Source organism: Leucopleurus acutus (genome assembly GCF_964270905.1).
Source record: "Leucopleurus acutus genome assembly, chromosome: 6".
Classification (NCBI taxonomy): Eukaryota; Metazoa; Chordata; class Mammalia; order Artiodactyla; family Delphinidae; genus Leucopleurus; species Leucopleurus acutus.
The window spans coordinates 30,247,416-30,270,033 of record NC_139149.1 but is presented as its reverse complement, the minus strand read 5'-3'; the positions used below and the strand labels follow the sequence as shown (position 1 = coordinate 30,270,033).

Genomic DNA, 22,618 nt, shown 5'->3' with positions numbered 1-22,618 from the left:
CAACACTGAATGTGTCAAACTGGTTTATTTACTCCCAAACAATATGTCTCTAATTCAGCACCTAGATCAGCGAGTCATAGGACCTTTAAGGCTCATTACACAAAATGAGCCTTTTCCTTTTCTCACAGGAAAGTATTGTCAGTGCTATGGAAGAGGACCCCAACAGAGAGAACATCATGAAAGTCTGAAAGGATTACACCATTGAAGATGCCACCATTATTACAGAAAAGGCTGTGAAAGCCATCAAACCCGAAACAATAAATTGCTGCTGGTGAAACTGTGTCCAGATGTTGTGCATGACTTCACAGGATTTGCAGGAGAGCCAATCAAGGAAATTATGAAAGAGATTGTAGATATGGCAGAACAAGTTGGTTGTGGGGAGTGAAGGGTTTTAAGATATGGATCTTGAAGAAATTCAAGAACTAATAGACACCATACCAGAGGAATTAACAAAGTACAACTTGATGGAGATGAATGCTTCTGAACTAGTGCCAGACGATAAGGAAGAAGACTGAGAAGAAGCAGTGCCAGGAAAAAACTAACATTAGGCAGTTCGGCAGAAGGGTTACAATTATTCAAGATGCTTTTGACTTCTTTTATGGCATGAACCCTTCTACGATACAGGCACTAAAACAAAAGCAAATGATAAAAGAAGAATTAGTACCATAAAGAAACATTTTTAGAGAATTGAAAGAGCGTAAAAGTCAGAGAGAAATTACAGTGTATTTCTGCGAAGTTACAGAGAGTGTGCCTGCCTCTCTTGCCTCCCATTCGACCTCCTCCACCTCTGCCACCCCTGAGACAGCAAGACCGTCTTCTCCTTTCCTCCCCCTCCTCAGCCTACTCAGCATGAAGATGACAAGAATGAAGGCTCTTATGATGGTCTGTTTCCACTTAATAAATAGTAAATAATCATCATGTCCTACTATTAATAAACTTATCTGCTGTATATGTGTGTGAGTGTTTTTGTGTAAAAATCTAATAACTGTACAGCAAGAACTGTATGAGAAGTTTTTGTGTCATCATCATTATCACCTAAGTATTCGTGATGTAGAACATCCTGTGCAAGACTTGTATTGAAGTGGATAGCCTATCCTAACAGAGATATAAAGTGAGTGATATGTAACATAAAATTAATAATGTGTTAGTTTTCCTAATGTTTTATAACTTTGCTTTCAAAGAATCATATTACTGTACAGCATGCCTCTTTCTCTCAACATTGGAGAAAGCCTATTATCACAGGTGGTTTTTTTTAATGTAATGATGTTTGTAATGCTGTAATCTGAATATGACTGTAATACTATATGCCATAAAAAATTTATAACAATTCATCCATTAGTGTATACCTGTGGGCTACCATGAAGTAATCATATTGCTGCTTCTTCATTATCAATGCATGAATTATTATACCTGTAAATATGAATCTTATTCATACCATTTTTTTCATTTTTGATGTCTAGTGTTAGTAACACATATAAAATCTACAGTATTTTGTATCATATAAGACAATATTGATGTAGGCACTGACAGATGATTCCTCTTGTGAATAGACAACATAATCTTATGGTATTGATAAGGTAGGTACTGTAAACGTATTTTCTCTTCCTTATGATTTTCCTTAATAACATTTTCCTTTATCTAACCTACTTTATTATAAGAATACAGTATATAATACACATATCTTACAAGATATATGTTAAGGTTTCCAGTCAACAGTAGGTGATTAGTAGTTAACTTCGGGGGGAGTCAAAAGTTAAACTTGGATTTTCAACTGTGCCCCTAACCACCACGTTTTTTGAGGATCAACTGTATATTATAGTCAGGGAATCAGGGGAGGAAAGTCCTCCTCTCATGGAAAAGAAACTCAGAAATGCCATTCTTCAGAATGGAAAAATAAATGAAACCTTTGACATTATACATTGATGACAAGATTATAAGGAAAATAGGGCCCCCAGCTGTTAGTAGAAATGTAAATTTGATCCGGCCTTCCCACTTCTAGAATTCATATAAAGAACAGCAGGAGTATATACAGATGTAGAAGATCTGAAGAATTAATGTTTAGATCAAATTAATAAAAATATAACTATTTTTAGAAGGCCAAAAATAAACCTTCTTTTACAAGGTTCAGGAAATATTTTTTAAATGAGCATTTGTTGTCACAAACAACTTCAATAAATTCCAAGAAATAGAAATAATGCAGGCAGAATTCTCTGATTATCATATAATAAACCCATAATTATGAAGCGTAAACCACTCTTCCGCTTAGAAATTAAATAATAAAATAAAACACTTTTTATCTTAATTCTAGAGGGACTCTAAACTTGTAGAACTCTTACAAAATAAAGATATATACTTATCAGAATATATTGAATATAAATAAAGCATTGCTCATGGGAAAAATCATAACTTTCTAAATTTATATGCAGAGTGTCACAAAATTCTCAATGTATTTTTAATCTTTAACAATTTCAGAAGTATAAATACTGTAAATTTACAAAAGACATCATTTGAAATTTTAGTTATTGTTAACATATATTTAGTTTTATGAATCCTGGATAATACATTTTTAAGTTTGGTTCTAGTAGTTTCCCTCTTAGAGGGGCTGAACTAAAAATATATTTAAAATGTTATATTCAAAATTTATAGAATTATATGTAAGTAAAACTCAATTTATAAAATTATAAGTAACTGATATAAACTTTTAAATGATTTTTATGTTTGTAGCATTTATATTTCTAAAATTATTAAAGGTTAAAACTATTCTGAGACTTTTGAGACACCTGTATTTACACTAAGTAATTAAAAAAATAGTTTTTGGACAATGTGCACCAGACACAGTGTTCACCAACTCCTTATGCTTTACTGTATTTCTCAGCTCTCTTGCATTTAGATTGGGGTCAATTGACTAGTTCCAGCTAAGCACTGTGAGCCGAAGGGACTATATCATTTCCATGCAAGGCAGTTAAGCTATAGTGAGCATCTCCTTACTGTATGGGTCTAGAGGGCACACATACAAGATGGACGAAGGTGACCTTACCTTCCCTGATTTTATGTGAACAAACAATTAACCGTTACTCAGTTAGGCCCCTGGATTTTAGGGTTTGTTACTGCAGCATAGCTTATCCTGACTAATGCAACACCAAACTCAAGAAGTTAGAAGATAACAAAAGAAACCAAAGGGAAACAAAATCAAATTAATGTTTGAATTTAGAAAAAAGAAAGAAAATAGCATAATGTGAAAATTCAAGAATTAGGTTGTTGAAATAATAACTAAAGTCACTAATACATTAACTGACCTAATAAAGAAGAACACAGTGAAAATGCAGTGCACAAAATGAGAATGGGAAAATAATCACAGATGCTGAAGAAATTATAAAAGTTAAAGAAACTATCTATGAAGTATCATAGAAGTGAACATAAAAATCTGTATTAATAAAATCATATAGTTTTTTAAAAATATAAATTTTCAAACTTAACTCTAGAAAGGAAAAAAATAGGCAATATATTTTATAAAAATTTAAAAATAATCAATATATAACCCCTGTCACTATTCCACCAAAAGTCCAGATGAAAATTTCTACCAGATATTTAAGGAACATTGCTACAATGCTGTTTCATCTCCTCCAGAGAATTTGAAAGGAATAGAAGCTTTTAAGCAACATAATGTTGATTTTCCAACCACAAAAGTTAGTACCTCCCGTACACACAAAAATTACAAACTCTCTGATGACCATGACTACCATTATTCGAGATAAAACATGAGCAAACCCAGCAATATATTAAGAGAATAATTCATCATGAAAAAACATCCTCCTCTGGTATATTTGTTACAATTAATGACCCTGCATTCCTACACTGATAGATCATTATCACCCAGAGTCTATAGTTTACATCAGGGTTCACTCTCGATGTTGTACAAACTACGGATTTTGACAAATGTGTAATGATGTGCTACCATAGTATCATAGTTTCCCTGCCCTAAAAATCCTCTGTGCTCTGCCTGTCATCCCACCTTCCCCCCAAACCCTGGCAACATCTGATCTTTTTACTGTCTCCACAGTGTCATATAGCTGGAATCATATAGTATGTGCAGCCTTTTCAGATTGGCTCCTTTCACTTAGTAACATTCATTTAGGTTCCTCCATGTCTTTTCATGGCTTGTTAGCTCATTTCTTTTTGACACTGAATGATATTCCATTGTCTGGTTGTACCACAGTTTATTTATTCATTCAACCTACTGAAAGGCAACTTGGTTGCTTCCAAGTTTTGGCAATTATGAATGAAGTGGCTATAAACATCTGTATATAGGTTTTTGTGTGGACATAAGTTTTCCTCTCATTTGGGTAAATACCAAGGAGTGTGATTGCTGGATCATATGGTAAGAGTATGTTTGGTTTCGTAATAAACTGCCAGACTGTCTTCCAAAGTGGCTGTCGAATTTTGCATTCCCACCAGAAATGCATGAGGAATTTTTATTGCTCGATAGCGTCGCCAGTATTTGAGGGTATCAGTGTTTAGGATTTTCGTCATTTGAATAGGTTTATAGTAGTATTGTTTTAATTTGCATTTCCCTAATGACATATGATGTGGAGCATCTTTTCATATGCTATTTGCCACTAAATTGTTTTTAAGAGCTAAATGTCGCAAACAACCTAAATAGCCCAAAATAGGGCACTAGGTAGAAACATTATGGTATATCCATATGGTAGAATACCTGGCAACAATTTAGTAAATGGAAATCATTATAATACACTGACATGGACATTTCCCTATGATTAAATTTTGAGTGAAAAGTCAATGAACATATTACTGGGCATAGTATGTAATATTATTTAAATAAAAAGAAAATAAATACAAGTATATTCTTTTCTATAATAAGAATATTTCTAGAAGGTTTCACAAGAAACTGTGGTCAATATTTGTCTTTGAATGGGGGAAAGGATGGCCAGGGAAAAAGAGTGAGAGGTGTGATAGTTGTACAGTCTCCCCTTATGACTGACTGTCTTTCCAAGTGATAGATTGGTGTTGACCCATAACCTTTCACTCTAGATTCCACTAGAAAAAGTTACATACATTTTCAAGTAAGGTCCCAGGGTTGAATTAAGAGTTAAGGATGAAGTAGTCTTTAGCAGAACAATGTAACAAAACTAACTGGCACACAAGGGGATTTAACTCTGACGGTGGCTTCATAAACATCATCCTCTGTTCTGATCCTCTCATGTAATGAAAATCCATTGTGGGCTTGTGTGAATGGCAAAGTGTTATTCTTTTCTATGTTTAGGTTTATTTGGGTGTTTTTGGTTTTTTTCCCCTTACCCCGTTGTTGTATCAGTAAATAAAAAGTGAAATGGTGAGTTTAATCTATGGTAAAAATCAATCTGGATAATTAGAACCAAACTTATCCTACAATGGAATAGTGATTTTGTTAAAATTATATGGTGGATTGTATATGAAGAATTTCTAAATAGAGCACTTTTTTTTTCCCTTCCTGTAACTGACCCTATGGTATACTGTTATTTATTTCTGATGAAATAACATGGTGAGCTCTCCATTGTCTATGTGCTCTAAATCTAATAGATTTTTTGTGCATATAGCTTCTTATAAGCCTTGTACGTTACTCTCTTTATTCCTCCCACTGGCATTTTTAAACATTTTGCTGTATACTTACTCTTTTCCTCCTTTAATCCTGTATCTTAAGTAGGAAATACCCTCCATTCTGCCAAGAAGGTGTCTTCTTTAGCTATTGATCCTGTGACCTCCTATATCCCATGGGACCTTAGTCATTTTTCTTGCTCGTGTCTTCAATTTCTTTCTCTACACTAATTTTTCTTTCTCTTTGTAAATATACCTAGCACAGTAACCTCAAAAACATTTTATTTTATCAGTTTTCCTGTCTTCCTCCTTCCATTCGTTGAATCATCTTGTGTAGTGTACCTCGATGTCTTTTTTCTCATTCATTCTTTTACCTTTTGCTGTCTAACATCCTCTCCCTGCCTTTGATGGAAATTGCTGTTTCAGTTGTCACCAGGAATGATTTTTCAGCCCATCTTCTTCTCAATCTTGAGTCCTCCTCTGCCATTCAGTAACTACGTGAGTTTGCATAGATTACCAAACCTCTCTAAGGTGCAGTTTTCTGATCTGTAAAATAGAGATATTAATAATGATAACCAATAGACTGTACAAAAAGTGCCTAGAACATAGTATGAACTTAATCAACAATACCTTTGACTGTTACTACTGTATAGTGACTTCTTTCTCTGCAATACTTGACCTTTCTCTCCAATACATATCCTTTCCTTGAAATTTTCCTTATGAAATCTCATATTGAATTTGTCCTCTTTCCACTCAGCATTTAGATTTCTATTTTTATTTCACCTTCCCTTGCTCCTTTTCCCTTTGCCTATCCCTTATATTTAATTTAAAAATATCTGTTGAATACATAATCCATCTCAGACATTGCACAGATTTTTCTCTTAATTTCTCTGTTGTACTCCTCTCATCTTTCTGTAAGGTGTCCATAGCAAATTCTTCTGTTCCCAAAGTTTCAACCATCACCTCCAGGTAAATGCCTCCCAAATTTCTGTCACTGATGTTGAACCCCACGCTTCAAACCCATTTTTTCCATTGCTATGCTCAACATCCCGCTTTCTCTCTAAAGCCAGAAATTCTTCCTCTCTCCTCTATTTCTGTTAGAAACATCTTCATTCTCCTAAACATTTAAATTTAAAGCAGAAACTACCTTTTGACACTTCCAGCGTGTAATAATTTTCCAGGTCCTACTGATGCTACCTCTACAGTTTCTCTTAACAGCACCCATTCTGTTCCTTCCATTCACACATCAGACCTTAAGGTTAAGTCTGTATTGTATCTCACTCAGACCTTTGTGTCGTCTACTATTTTTATCCCTGACAATTATTATCTTCAATCCATTCTACACGTGTTTTTAGGTTCCCCTTACTTCATAAGCTGGGACCTGATCACAGACTTTCTCAAAATCTTTCAGTGGTTCTCCACTGTAAGATTAGGAGACACTCTTGAATTAGGAATCAACATTTCATGAACTGTAGTCCCAAACTGCTTTATTGCTGCCTCTGGAGCAAGTCCCACCCTTGCTCTGTCTATGCATTTATATAGGAATTGCATCTTATATGTGGGTTAGATTCAACAAATAAAGTTAAAACTGCCTATGTTCAAAATTACCATTGAAAATCATCCACAAAACTCAGTATACATGGTTCTGTATATACAGTTTTGATGAAAATTTGTACATAAAGCTGTATCATTAAGAAAATATTTAGCATAAAACAAAGAATAAATGTACAAAATATAATTTTATAGTGCATTCACTCAGAAATGGAAGAGGGACCAAATTAAGGGAGAGTTGATTTACTTTCACCATCTATGCCCTGACACACTCCCACTGAGTAGCAGCAGTAAAGTACCATACTATTAAATTGTTCTCTCTCTCTTTCCTTTTATTTGCTTTTGCAGAGGGTATGTATTTGAATGTTAAGACTATACAGATAAGACAGCTGTTTGGATGAAATGCCTTTTTTCTTGTGTCCGTATCTACTATTCACTGCCACTCTTCAAAACCCAGTTCCGAATAACATCTTAGTAAAGCTTTCTCTTCCTCAGCCTTTCAATCATACACCTTTTCTAGCTCCTTGAAATTCCATAGCACTCTGTAATTGTTATAAGGCTTTTTTTTTTTTTATCTCATCCTTTTTTTATAGAACGTTTGTCACTACTCGACTTATTCCTCCACAAGGTCAGGAATTTGTCTTTCCAGTTTTCCTACAGTGTTCAGTAGCTAGACAGGTACAAAATACTCAATAAATATTTGCTGAATTGAATCAAAGCCAAACACTGTTAGAGAAATAAATATGTATGTGGGATTAAAGGTTAGTAGTATACAAATTAAAAGACATTGTATTTCAAAACCAATATTCAAAAAAATCATATTATTAAGTAAATCCCTTTGGATTTTTTCTAAGATTCACTTTTCTTCATACCCATATTCTTGATATTAACTGCCAGTCATATCCCAGGACAGAAATTGTCCTCTTGTAGCGTGTTGTCTTTCATAAAGACAAAAGACAGTCAAGCAGTTCACAAATTAATAAATCTATTTTTTAAAAATAGCCAAAACAGTTTAACAGAGAGAAAAGGACCTTTGGAAGCGATCATATAAGTTTATTTGAGGAAAGCAGCACATTTTCTAGGAATTCATAGGACCTCTTCGTTTTCCGATAGCTGTTGACTTTCTACTGACTTTAGACCTAAACTGTATATTTCAAGGTTACACAAATCAAAATAGTCCTTACAAAGTCCCGAGTGTGTGTATGAGAGAGAGAGAGAGAGAGAGAGAGAGAGAGAGAATGTGTGTGTATGTGTGTGTGTGTGATTGTAGTAACTGCCATGATACCAACATGCTGATTTTTGCTATTTCTGTTTTTTGTTGCTGCTGTTGCTTGGCCGTTCTTATTCTCTTTGCTCAAAGGACAAAACTACAATTCCCAGAAGAGTGTGTCTTGCACACATAGTAAGAATCAAGTTGAAAACATCTTCATAAATAAATCAGAAAATATTATGTAGAACTCAACTTGATAATAAACACCAAATATTTTTTTAACCTGTGATATCTCTTTAAAGAAGAATTAGTAAAGACAATTTGAACTTGGTTTACTTGGTTATTTGAACTTATTTGTGCACAATATTTTTAAAAGTTATTTTTAAAGATTTTGTGTTTTTAGATATTGGATGTGTATAATTTCTGTAACACATTTTAGAATTATTAATCTTTATTTTGTTTTAAAAATACTAATTTAACCTGAGTTTCAACTTTCTTATATATATAAAGGAAGGAGCTTAAACAAGGGAAGTTGTAATACTTTACTTTTTATGTATGTTATGTCCAGTGATTTCACTATGTAAGTATTTGTCTTGATACAAATCAAGTAAAAATCAACACTCTTTAAGCATATTTACTAAGGTAATTTGCTTTTGGGTTTTATTCAATTAATGGGTATGAAATGGAAATTTAACTAAACTTATCATACCTGGTGTACTCTCTTATCTACATTTTTATAAAAATTAAAACCAAACAAGAAAGGGAAAAGCAATTAAGTTTCAAACATCCCCTGCAAAATCAGTGGGAGGAGAGAGCTATTGAAATTTGTACATTTTATCTAAGCTACGTATTCATATTTATTCATATCTCTGGTAACATAATCTAAGTTATTAGTCATTTGCATAAGATTTTTCTTTACCTTTTCCAGGCAGCATTTAGATCAGGGGTGGCAAATAGGTTTTACTGCTACTCTGACTCTAAAAGATTGATAGTGATTTATGGATGGGTTTGTTGAAACAATTTTAGGGTCATTCTGGAGTCAGTGGTTAAGAATGTCATTATGGAGTGTGTATGAGGAAAATGTAAGCTGCATCTTGATTTACAAACTAAAAATGGAAATTACTATATTATTCTTGAATTCTCCCTTCATTCTATTATACTTGCAGATGATCCCATACAATTTAATACTTAAGTACAGGATGTCATATTTTAGACTACAAATATGTATTATGCATTGATCTTGTCTTGCTAACTAGATTATAAACTCCTTGGTGACAGGGAACGGGTCTTAGGACTTTCTTATACTACTTAAACTCTCTAGGAAAGTATAAGGCACAGAGTAACCTCTGTATTTGTAGAAACTATCTGACTTTGTGGCATATGTGTATATGTTTCATCTTTATCATTTTAAAATGAGCTAGTATTTTTTTTGAAAAGTTACATGGAAATATAGTGGAAGGAAAACAAAATAACACAAAAGGATTCAATGAAAAATCCATCTGGCTTCTACTCCAGGCACCTTGTCTTCCTCGCCAGAAGCAATCATTTTTCATTATTTCCTGCATAACCCTCCAGAAAGAATTCATGTAGAGACAAGCCTATGCATGTGCTTATATTGACATATGTATGAAAATATAGTCACAGATATTGATAAACAGATAATTCTATTCTAATATAAAAGAAAGCCTACAGCAAACTCAGGTGTAGGCCTTTTTTTTTAACATGATTTGAAGATTGTTTTATTTTAATTTATGCAGAATTATCTCATTGTTTTTCACTCAAGTGTATAATTTCAATGTATGGATGCATTGTAGTTGATGTTGCCAGTCTTGCAATGCTGATTTAAGTTGTTAACAGACTTTTGCTAATATATACAAAGCAGCAACACATACCCTTGCATGTGCATCTTTGCACATCAGGCAAATATACCAATGAAAAAAATTCCAAAATTAGAATTGCTGTGGTGAGGAGTTGATACATTTTTAATTTACTAGATTTCATAATATTGGCCTACAGAGAGATTATTCCAATTTGCAGCCCCTTCAACACTGGGGTTGTTTTTTTATACCCTTGTCAAATCTATCTTTGTGTTATACAACTTTTTAATTTTAATCAATGTGAGAGAAAAAATGCTATCATATTGCTGTTTTTGTTTACTTTTTTAATTGAGAGATTTTTTGAACATCTTACGTTTGTAAGCCATTATTGATTCATTGTGAATCTTGCACTTATATTGGTTTATTGATCTTTATCATATTGATTTATGAGGCTTTTCTATTTTAAAGAAATATGCCCTTTTTGTCAAATATAATGATTTTTTTTCTGTTTTATTGACTTTATGTTGACTCTGTAGATGGATTTTATTGCTCAGTGTGGACAGTATTTAAGTTTGTCAATTTGTCCTTTATGTTTTCTATGTTTGTAATGTTCTTGTTTTAATAGCTATTTTATTCTAGAATGTGTATTATCATTGTTATTATTTTAAAACACTTCTTTGATCTGTCTATAATTTTTTTTGGTGTAAGGGTCAAGTAAAGATTCAGCATTTTTTTTTTCCTCCAGGTGGCTCATCAACAATCCTAACATTATTAATTTTGTAATTATTTATTCTCTACTATTTTGAATTGCCAGTTTTTGTATATTAAAACCGTGTACATAAATGACTGTACTTCTCATGTCTCTATGCTGTTTAATTATTGATGCTTATTGATATCCTGTTATGAAAAAAATTTAACCAATGTTACTTTAAAACACTTCTAAATTCCTGGCATATATAGTTCCTACTCATTAGTGTTCCTCTATTTTTTTTAGAAGACTCCTCATGATATTTGCAGTTTTATTTTCTTAAGTTTAGGATAAGTTCATGGGATTACAATAATATTGTTACTATTTTATTGGGATGGTATTAATTAGGGGAAAAATAATACCTTTAATATATCTTCCTCTCTAAAACCAAACTATATCTTTATTCCAGGCTTCTTTTGAGTTTCTTTATAAACTTTTAAATTTTCATATAAATTATATACAGTGTTTGTGTAGTTTAACTCAGAATACTTTGTTTTATGGTAGATTTTTTGGTTGACCTTTTCTTCTACTATATTATCTTTGTATATATGAAATCTATTGATTTTTGTATAATTTTTGAAACTAGCTACATATATTTTAAATTCTTAGTTTCTTATAGTTCTTATTTAGTTTTTATTGATTTATAATTATGTGATTATATTAACTGCATGTAATGATATTCTCTTCTAGTTTTATACCTCATTTCTTTCTGTTGTCTAATTATATTACATAATATTTCCAGGCAATATAAAATAATAACATTATTAGTTTTATTTATGATGTTAAAGCAAAATTTTATAATGTTCCTCCATTTATATTCAAATTCATTAATAAAGTGTTCATTTTATGTGAATAAAATAATTCATTTTATTTTAAGAGTATTTTGATCAATAAATAATGTTGAATATTATCAAATTTATTTATATTAACTGTGGAACTGATCATTTGTTTTTCTCTTATTTGATATATAGTAGCATAGAGAATTATTAATATGTTTCTATAAATAAAACATCTTCTCACAAATATTTTAAATATTTTAAAATTCAGTAGCCTTGAGTTTGAAGAAGACATTTAAATACGTAGTGACTCTTGGACATATACAACCTAACATTTTTCCATTTCCCTTTTATTTGCCCCACTCATTTTATGAGATGTTGGTGTAGTCAACCGATAACCAGTATTTATCTTTAGGAACATTTTTTATTCACATTACACATTAACATTGTATAATTCAGAAAAGATGATTAATTAGAAGAAAAATACAAATATTCTGGAAAGGAAGAATAATTTGCAACGAACAAAAACAGTTTACATAGTCAATACCCATTGCTTTCTAGGAATTTCACATTGTTACTTTTGAAACATTCTGGCTAAACAACAATCACTTCATTTTTTTCTTTCAAAGTCAATAAAGAACATATTTCTCTAAATTTTGTCTGTATATATCTTAGCTACTAAAATGTTTAGTAACATTTTACATTCTTCTATGAAAGGGCATGTACATAAGTCTGAATGTGAGGAGTTGAGTTGCTAAGGTTATAAATGTAAATAGAAGGACATCTTCACCTTCAAAAATAAAGCATTTGCTTAATTTTAGGTCTCCAAAATACAGTGATAGCACCCATCTAAATTTAGGGCACTGAAAAGGACTTACAAATAAAATTTGCTTTTAAAAGTAATTAAACTTTCAATGAGTTACAGATTTTTTTTTTTTAAATAGGGTAAGGCAATAACTTGAAACTAAAGAAAATACCAGGGCTTTAACACTAAGAATACTATTACAATGAGGACAAGAACTACTCAAATGCTGTCATGAAAATGTCAAACTATCAGCAAATAGATTTCTTGCTAATGGCAATTTGTTCTGCCTCTGACTGAAGACAATGACTACTCATTATTCCAGTGGCTTAATTGCAAAAATTAAATGCATGTTGTTGCTATTTTCTTAAGGGAGATGCATCAACAAAGACTGGGTATGCGATGGAGATATCGATTGCGAAGATCAATCAGACGAAGATGACTGTGACAGTTTCTTGTGTGGGCCACCCAAGTACCCTTGTGCTAATGACACTTCGGTCTGCCTGCAGCCAGAGAAGCTCTGCAATGGGAGAAGGGATTGTCCTGATGGGTCTGACGAAGGCGACCTCTGTGGTATTGCACGTTTCACTGCATTGCTTCTTTCTGGAGACTAGAACCTTTTAGTCCACTAGCTGATAGTTATTATAGTACCATTTGTTCCTTCCAGTCATTTCTTTAAATGTAACTTTTAGGGTTGAATCCTGTTTACATTTTACAGGCACTGTATATTTATTTAAACAATTAAATATGATCAGAAATCTCTAAAAATGAAGCAGAAAAGGCTACCTGATCCAACTAACTTAACAATTGTACAGCTGCGTTCATCATTTAAATCTCTGAATAGTCAATGATGTTCCCACAATTGAATTGATTATATTCTGTCAGTGAGTTGCTCAGAACAGAAGACTCCTGTTATTATTAAACTATGGGATGAAATTTACTACCACCCAATGTATTTTGTCAGGACTTCAGATCATTACAACAGAAACCTTTTTTAAAAAGAGGAAAGGAAGAAACTGGATAATGAAATCAATAGAATATTACTTGATTTTATATAATTTTCTCAGAAGTTTTTAGTTTTCATACAGTAGCTTTCTTTAGTATGCTTTGTCTAGTTAAAATGATGATTTCAGTGTGATAGCTTTTGAGCTTTAAAATCACTTTTCACTAGCCATCTCCTTATGCCACCAGCACATATAAAGCAATTATATTTCCTTCTCTGTGGGGAGATCAGAGATTTCGCAAGGAGATTTTTAAAATATGCTTTCTAGATAATACTGAAGGTGACATCAATAGAGTAATGACGAAGATTTATAGCATGATAAGAACAATAATGAGATGACTTGAGGCTGTGAGAAAATGACTTTAGGAAATGATCAACCTGCCTGATTGGAAATAGGAAAGACAACTACATTTAAGCCTAAAGTTATCATATATTGATCTGAATTGAGCATTAATAGCATACTGAGTGATATAAAAAAGACTATTATTCTTTTTAAAATTTATGTAATAAAACATCCTTTCTTCCAAATAGTCTGTGATTCTATAAAACGACCTTGAAACAGTAAATGCAACAGTCTTCATTCAGTGATGCTATCATTTAAACAAACAGAAACCCTAAAATTAAATCCAAAAAATTACAACTAAAGGATGACAGACTTTATTTATACAGTTCATCTGTATTCACTTCTTTTTCTCCCAGCCTGTTCTCCCTGGTGGAGTAGTTCGGTGGATGGAAAGAGCTCTTACATTACCATGTATGAGAATTGCTCATGAAGTTTGTAAGAGCAATTCTAAAAGAAGGAAACTGTCAACAGTCTTAAAATTGGAAGTGTATAAGTATAGAAAAAAATGAGATTTTGACAAGTTTGAATTGTATTCTTCAATTACTTCAATTAAGTCACCTAGGCAGGTGGCTTAATTTCTGGAATTGTCAGTTTCCTTATAAAAAAAATGGAGATGATATCTATTAGGAAATCATGGTAATAATACTTAATGCACTACAGGTCTTGAAATAAATTAGTGCTTTTCCATCTTTTCTTCACCCTTTGGGTTAAATGAAGTAAATAAAAGGTGAAGAAGAGAAAATACAGTCATTAAGAAAAATGAAGAGAATCATAAGAAAATGCAGCCTTATTTTCCTATTCTCTGCTCCCTAAATTGGGAAAATAAAAGAGAAAAGGGGATTTCTTCTGAATTCATTTCTCTGTCTACTTCAAGATTGAAAATCAGTTCTTGCTTATCAAGCTACTGTACTCATTGGCTAAGAAGTCTTGCTCAAAGATTTTAAATGATTACAGGGAGTGGAAAAGGTCACAGTAAAGCTAGGTGTGGAAGTACCAGAGGAGATAAAAAGACATTTTTGTACTGATTGCAGCACTGTGGCATATTGAACTCACATACTCTGTCCTTTATCAGGTGAAGTTGAGGGAGAATTAGAACAATGAAAAACAAAAACAATCACTGGTCAAGGGATTGACTGAATTGCAGAAGGCTCTTCTTTCCTCTGAAAAGGTGCTTTTATGTGCACCTTTGTAGTGTCAGTTTGTAGATGGTCGGCAATATTGGTTCCTGTAGGGAAATGACACTTTGGTCTCGTTTTCAAATCCTTTTCCAACCAATACTAGGTTAGGCCCTGTCCAGCCAGGTGGGGATGTTGGTTTGAGTGCTGCAGCAATGGACATAATGAATCATTTACCCGGTGGACATGAAAGATATACCAAGTGAATTAACTTTAAATAATTGGCATGAATTGGCTTGTAGCTAAAGAGTGGATTTTAGAGAAAGATACCCAAAGTTGAAAGGGTTTTTTAAACCATTTGCTATAGATGGTGAAAATGTAGGGTTTGCCCTCTTCATGTCAACTCCTTCCAAATAGTTGTATCTAAAATAGCTGTTTTTTATCCCCCTACTCCCCGTTGAAACAAAAAAAGCGATTGATTCATATCCTGTTCCTCAATACATGTAAAATATATGAAAATTACTTGTAATCTGTAGACAGTATTTGGGAGGTGTCTTGAGATGTAAACATCCATCGTTTGGGTAGTGAGGTTGTTTGTTTTCTCCAAATAAATCTGGTCTATAAAATTTTAAGAAAAGAGAGAGCTCAAGAAGATAAGTTGAATCCTGGTGGAGAGATTATTTTTTCAGGGGGAATTTTAAGTGATTTCAAGAGGAAAGAGATATGCACTTAAGAAAGAAATAAGAAGAGATTTCAATCATTCAAGAAGGGAGTTAACTGTTGATTTTTGTTATAAGGGTATGTCAAAGATAAAACTGGATACTAGTTAAAGTGATATTTGCTCAGTAATAACTATTGCAATAGGGAAGAGTATCCAATATTAATTGAAATCAGCTTCACCAAAACAAAAGATGAGAAACTTTTTAAAGGCTGGAATGTGCTATGGGAAAGGCACTAAGGGGTGTTAATGGAGCATTGGCCCATGTGACTAGGCCATCTGGGTTTGTTAATTGGTGCTCATCCCAGAGAAGAGACAAACTTCTCATATCTTTATGACTGGAGGCAGTGGTACAAGTCAGAGCAAGGTACCCACAGGGTTGGGAGTATGGGTGAGAGAGTTATCTCCTTAAATGTTTGCATTTCAAAAAGATGGCTTTCAGATCCTGGGGTTGGGAGGAACAGTTCTGAGTGGTAGATGATTGACATCTCAAAGGTACAGAGAAAGGATTTATCTTGCAAGCTTTCTAAAGTAACTGCTCTGAGATGGGGCTCAGGGCCCTATCTTCCTATCATCAGGTTTGGGGGAAAACAATAGTAGATTTCTGCAGCATCATGGAGTCATAGAGCTTTCTCAGGAAGACACTTTAAGGAGGGCTGAGGTCATTTTAGGGATGCTGCCATGAGCTGTTAAAAACTGTGCTAGTGTTTGTCTAAGTCTCTTATTGGCTTGGGAAGAGGGGGTTGGGGAGAGGATTAGACAATGAAATTGTTTGTGCTGAGAGTCTGCAGTTTTATCAGCCAAGACTGAGGGTTCAGAGGTGCTTGACTAAAGCTTGGTCAATGAGAGAGTCTTTGTCGGGTAGCAAAAAATTTAAAAAGAAGCTGCAGGATTTAATGATAGGTTTAGGGTTAAGGGAAAATTGACAAGGGGCTAGCCATACAAATATTGCCATTAAAGTTATATATTAAGTTGTAGAGTTTCAACGTGAATTTTGTTTATCCTTAAATCTAGGATTTAATTCCACAGGTAGTGTCAGAAAGAGACATTTGAATGCTGAGAGAACAGTCGTACTTGAAGTAAGCTAAAAGCATTGTAACAATTTTTTTCACCCGCTGTGTATGATGACATTTCTTTACAGTAATTCTCTTGAAAAAGAATGTCAATGGAACAAAATGGGGCAAAGACTTTGAAACGACTGCTGTTTTGAAATGATTATGATTACAGGTGAACAAACATATTTGAAGGAACCAAGAAATGAATCTATGTTTTTTTTTTCTTCTAAAATAATGCCAAACTTGAATTCTTAGAGAAAACAGTTAATGTAATCATTTTTCTTTTCTTATTACTGTAACTTCTTTTATGGTGACAAATGTGAAGAATAGTTGACCCATACAGAAGTTTAAAATGTGTAGAGAATATTTTTGAAAGTCTTACATTCCAGTCCAATTTTTTGAGCTGGATGAATTTCCATAGAGAACAGGAAATATTAGAGGTATATAAGTAGTTATTATTGCAATTCTCCAATCATTGAACAACATTCCTTTTCAGTATGTCTCAAAACACACCTAACTGAACAATCTTTGAAAACTACTCAAACATATTTTTAAAGTAGAGAAAGACAATGCTTCTTTTGGCCTTATTACTATGCACCTAATAGTATATAATAATAGGTAATATCATGGTTGCGAAAACAATTATTTGCTATTTTTGTCAAGGGCGTAAATATGACATCTTGAAATTTCCCAGTTGGACAAATACTAGCTCAATTTAGGGGCAGTTGTGTGCTTTTGGATGATTTTGTTAAATTTTGTTATTCAACAAATATTTTTAACTGCTTACTCTATGCTAGGCACTATGCTAGCTGTGGGATATACATGGTAAACAGAATGAATATTTTGCATACCCTCATGGATCCTACAATCTTGTGATGAAACAGAATGATAAATAAATATATCTAATGTGTGATTATAAACTATAAGTGCCCTGAAAGAGAAGTTCTCTTTCTTTATACAACAGTCTACTTGCTGATTATTTAAGCCAAAATGCCAGGTCAAGTATTTTGGTGTATTATTTATTATGTTTCCATGGCCTCATTGAATTAATAATAATAACCAATATATGAAGTACAATGTATAATTTACCTAATTTAAAAATAAATATCTAAGAAAATAAAAGTAAATAAATAAATATCTGTAGCCAGTAAAGGACAAACTAATCCATTCTGGATTATTATTATAAATCACACTATAGGTGTAGAAAAAGATATATAGATATAATACATACATGTGTATGTGTATGCCTGTTTATTTATAAATACTGAGATAAGTCAGATTTTCAGATCACCAGTGTATGTGAGTCCCTTTTGGAAGCCCTCAAAAACTGATTTTGCATAACTGCTAAAAGACTCAGCATAATCTTTCCAGTAATAATGGAAACATTGAACTCACTTTACTTCTGTGGAGTAAAACAAAGTGTACTCCAAAGATTTATAGAAATGGAAATCTTCCATTCCCAATTTCTGTCATATAGAACTCTATTTGGTCATTAGATGAATTCTTTCATCATTTCTACCCCAACTTCTGGGACAAAAATCTAAAGAGTGCTTTCTCCATTCATTTATAATATCCTTTCTCTAATTCCAGCCTTAGAGAATTGAGTTCAGTGATTAGTATTTAATTGAGCAAAACAATTGATGATGCCCTATAATCTGTTCCTCTCCTTTTATAGATGAATGTTCACTGAACAATGGAGGCTGTAGCAACCACTGTTCTGTTGTTCCTGGAAGAGGAATTGTCTGTTCTTGCCCTGAAGGACTTCAACTCAGCAGAGACAATAAAACATGTGAAATTGTAGATTATTGCAGCAACCATCTGAAGTGCAGTCAAGTGTGTGAGCAACACAAGCACACAGTCAAGTGCTCATGTTATGAAGGGTGGAAGCTGGATGTGGATGGTGAAAGTTGCACAAGTGTCAGTAAGTAGATGTGTGTTTTGCTGTATTTAAGAATAGCAAGTGATATGTGTGTTGTGTATCTTGCTATATTTAAGAATAGATATTGAGAAAAAATGCAAAAACACCTCAGAAAATCAATAATGGGTACAACTAATTTTAGAAAAGGCACTTAAGTATAATGTGTCATATAAGACCTACTTCAAAATCTTCTGGACAGAAAATATTACACTAATCCTTTACCATTACAGTCCATCTGATTATCTTTTCCTTAAGTAACTGTTTTTGTCATCTTCCTCCCTAGGTGCTTATTTTTGTATGCTCCAAAGCATTTACTTTTTATTTCTCTTTGAATGTTTAGAACCCTCCAAAGACTGGCCCTGTCCCACACTTCCAACTGTATTTCTACTACTCTTGAAAACAACTCCTTGCTCTGGCTGTGTTCATCTTCTGGTTGCCCATTTAAGACATTCTGCTGATTCTCTAGATCATATTCCACAATAGGAAAAGCAAACAAAGGCTATGGAATCTGAAATTTGAACTCTAATCCTATAAATGGCATTCATTATGTATGTGGCTGCAGGCAGGTTACCTAAAACTCCTTGAGCCTTAGTTTTCTTATCTTTCAAATATCAATTCCCATTACAACAACATGCTGTAAGAATAACATGAAGCACTTTTTGCTGTGCCCTATACCCATTAGGTGCTTAATGAATGGTGGCTTCCCACTGTCTTCTCCAGATTCTTAATTTGAGTCACAGGACACTTACATATCCATGGATAGAATTGAAGGGGTCCATGAAGTTTGTTAGGGAAAATTTTACACCTTTATTTTCTTTAATCTCTCACTGAAGGTTAACATTTCTTTCAGCTGTGAATGTATACCACAGACCAGTTCTTAGCAGCAACTATGACTGTGTTTCCAATAGAAGTGATAGGCATATTCATATCATGTTAAAAGTTGTTGCTAATATCGCAAAATATCACTTATGTTCAGGCTTTGAAAACCACTGCTACTTCAATAATGGGAGTCATTAGACCCACTGCTCAATCTTGTTATTGAATGCATTAATTTTAAAAAGTACATATATTACTCCATCAAAACTTGTTTTTTTTTGAATTTTGATAATTGTATTTGAATATATTTGATACTTTTTTTTTTTACTTTTTTCTTACTGTTTTTAAAATTTTAAAAATTTAAAAATTTCTGGTTTTAAAAATTCTGATTAGGAGTACCCAGGCTTCATCAGGCTCCTAAGAACCCATACATCATAAACTTTTTTCATTTTGTTTCTTCTGCTTATATTGTACTTTCCCTCTTTGTCTCTAAAAATCCTGGATATTTTTTAAAACCTACTAGGTCAAATCTTTCTTCTTTAATAGAGTCTTCTTCCAAATATTCTTACTCTCCACTTATTTCTCCTTTCTATATCTAGAATTTGTCCAAGAAAATATGTGGTCACATTTTTAATTTGCTTTTTTAATTTCTATCTTCTTCCTTTGCTCTTTACTTCTCCAATAAAGTAATAAGCATCTTGAAGTCAGAAATCAAGTTATAGATTTTTCTCTTGTGTTTTACATAGTATCCAATAAAATAATATGCAATTAAAAACATGATTTTTTTCAGGGAATGTTAAATTATTTTCTTATTTTATTTCAAATGTTGTCTTGTAGTTGTTTTTTCCTAGCTGTTAAAATTTGAGTCCTAGAGGCATAAGTTTCACAAACATTTATCTAACTCGTTCTCCTTCAAAATTCTTGCACAATGTAATTGGCATGAGAAGCTGAAAAAAAAATAGCAGTTTGTTGTAATAAAAATAGCCATTTCATATACATGTTTGGAGTAGGAAAATGGTAGATCAAACTTTGACCTCAGATATATTTATAATCATGTTTTACATGAGAATTGGCTCTAGGTCTGGTTTTTGGATACAGATGACAAAATGATTGACTTATTATAGTGGCTTTGTACTCTGTGAAATCAATCACAACTCAAGCTGAATATTAGAACAATTCAACATTTGAATATAATTTACCAGGTGCAAAGATAATTCTTCTAATGGAATTGACCCCTTCTACCCTCAGCTTAGAAAGAAACTCTAATAGTACCATATCATTTCTCACTGTTAAGATTGCTGTATTTCACACCTGGCTTTGTTTATAATTTGACAGAGAAGCAAAAGTATATTTTACCTTTTAAAGTTAGTACAGAGCTTTTCTTACATGGAAACTTTAACCTGCTGGTAATTTATCCCTTCCTCAACATACAGTGTATTAAATACCATTTTTAGCATTTATATTGTTACAAATAATAGAGGTTTTTTTAGGTATTAAAACTTATTTTTGATTTAAACCAATTTTCATACATAAAACAAATTTATTCTGTGTTTTATTCATATCATTTCTTTTTGAAAAACCTACAGCAGATTCATAGTTCAATAAAAATGAATTGACTATTGATCATTGGACTTTAAAAGTAAAATTTCTTTTTTCTTGTTCTTCTTTTGTTCTTTTTCCCCATCATTCTTAAGCTGAGTGCTTCCTTTTAAAATGTGTTCTCTTTATTGAATGCAATATCTGTGCTTATTCTTCTTGACATTTTAAAAATAAAAAATAATAGTACTCTTTATGCCACAAATTAGAAGCATGACTCGCCCATTTTTTTCCTCCTGAATTTTCCTCTGTAGTTGTCTCATATTCTCTTATTTCTTTCTAATCATCCCTTCCTAAATTCTTTACACTCTGCCATTGGCTGAATTGCTGAGATTATTCTATTTTCTCTAAGTTCACTTTTAACATCTTATTAGTTAACTGTAATTATTTTCAAAATACTATTTTTATAATCTTTTTTTTTATTTTATAAAAATAAATCTCACTTCTCTTGGATACCTGGATACTTTATTTTATCAGTGCCTTACATGTTCCCTCTTTAATACATAATTTATTAATCACCTTTCTCTGAAGTATTTTCTTTTTACTTATGAAAACCCAGACTATTGCTACTGACTGCATTTCTTTTCTATCTCTGGTTTCTTTGCTGTTTGGTAGTAGCCTACTTACAAATTTGCAGCATATTTCTAGTAACATTGGAAAGAACATTGTAGCATCTCCCTTTTATTTTCTTTTAGCCTGAATTAGGTTAGATTTACCCACCAATGTATTTCTTTGTTCTTAATCGCTCATTTTTTAAAAGATTTTTTTATAAATGTATTTATTTTAAAACATATCTTTTTAAAGAAAGAGATCATGGATGTAAATACAAAACTGCGTAAACATAATGATCACCTGGCAGTACACTGTGTCCATCACCCAAACTTTTGTTATTTTTTGGAGCCCTATTTACTTTATATTTTTGTATTGAGTTATAGTTGATTTGGAGCTCCATTTACTTCATTTTTTATTTATTTAAACAAAATTTTTTATTGCACCTAAACTTTAATTCCATAAAAAAAGCATCTGTGCCACAGCACAGTCCAGGCAGTTGTAATGATCATGGCAGTCTTCTTTCCAACCTATTTTTTATCATCTTCTTGTTTCTACAGTTTGTGAGAAGTAAAATATCAAAAAGTTGAAGGAATATAATATTTTTATTGAAAAGGGAGAGGGTAATCCAGATATGGAAGATGAGAATTGATGAAAAGAGCTCAGACATATAGTAAAGAATAAAGTGATGTTAAGCAGATGGGCTACCTTGGGGAATAATGGAAGATAAAGGTGAAGAGATCAGGGCAGTGAAGCTGTGGTGGTTTACAATCTGGCCATCCATTCCTTTATTTATCTTAATAAAGTGAGAGTTTTACATATCAGTCTCCATTCATGATTTTAAAAGTAACTATTCATTATTTATGAAAAGAACCTCATATCCTCAGCCTGACATTAAGGGCTTTCTTCATTTTTGTTCATTTAATCTCTCCAATCTGATGTTTCATTGTCTTCCACTGTGGGTTTCCACTCCACGCACATTATTTATGGTTTTGTCATGAGTAATGAT

The 22,618-nt window shown here is 32.6% G+C and overlaps 1 protein-coding gene across 1 annotated transcript in view; it reads left to right on the top strand.

The window, feature by feature from the left end:
• The window catches only part of LRP1B (LDL receptor related protein 1B), a gene marked incomplete at its 3' end in the record, with an annotated part of 1,833,965 nt that overhangs the window by 1,140,358 nt on the left and 670,989 nt on the right, over positions 1-22,618 (top strand). Inside the window, exons 22-23 of the mRNA XM_082841888.1 lie at positions 12,869-13,069; positions 18,406-18,651. Of these exons, the coding sequence (XP_082698014.1) occupies positions 12,869-13,069; positions 18,406-18,651 (447 nt within the window). The remainder of the gene's footprint in view (positions 1-12,868; positions 13,070-18,405; positions 18,652-22,618) is intronic.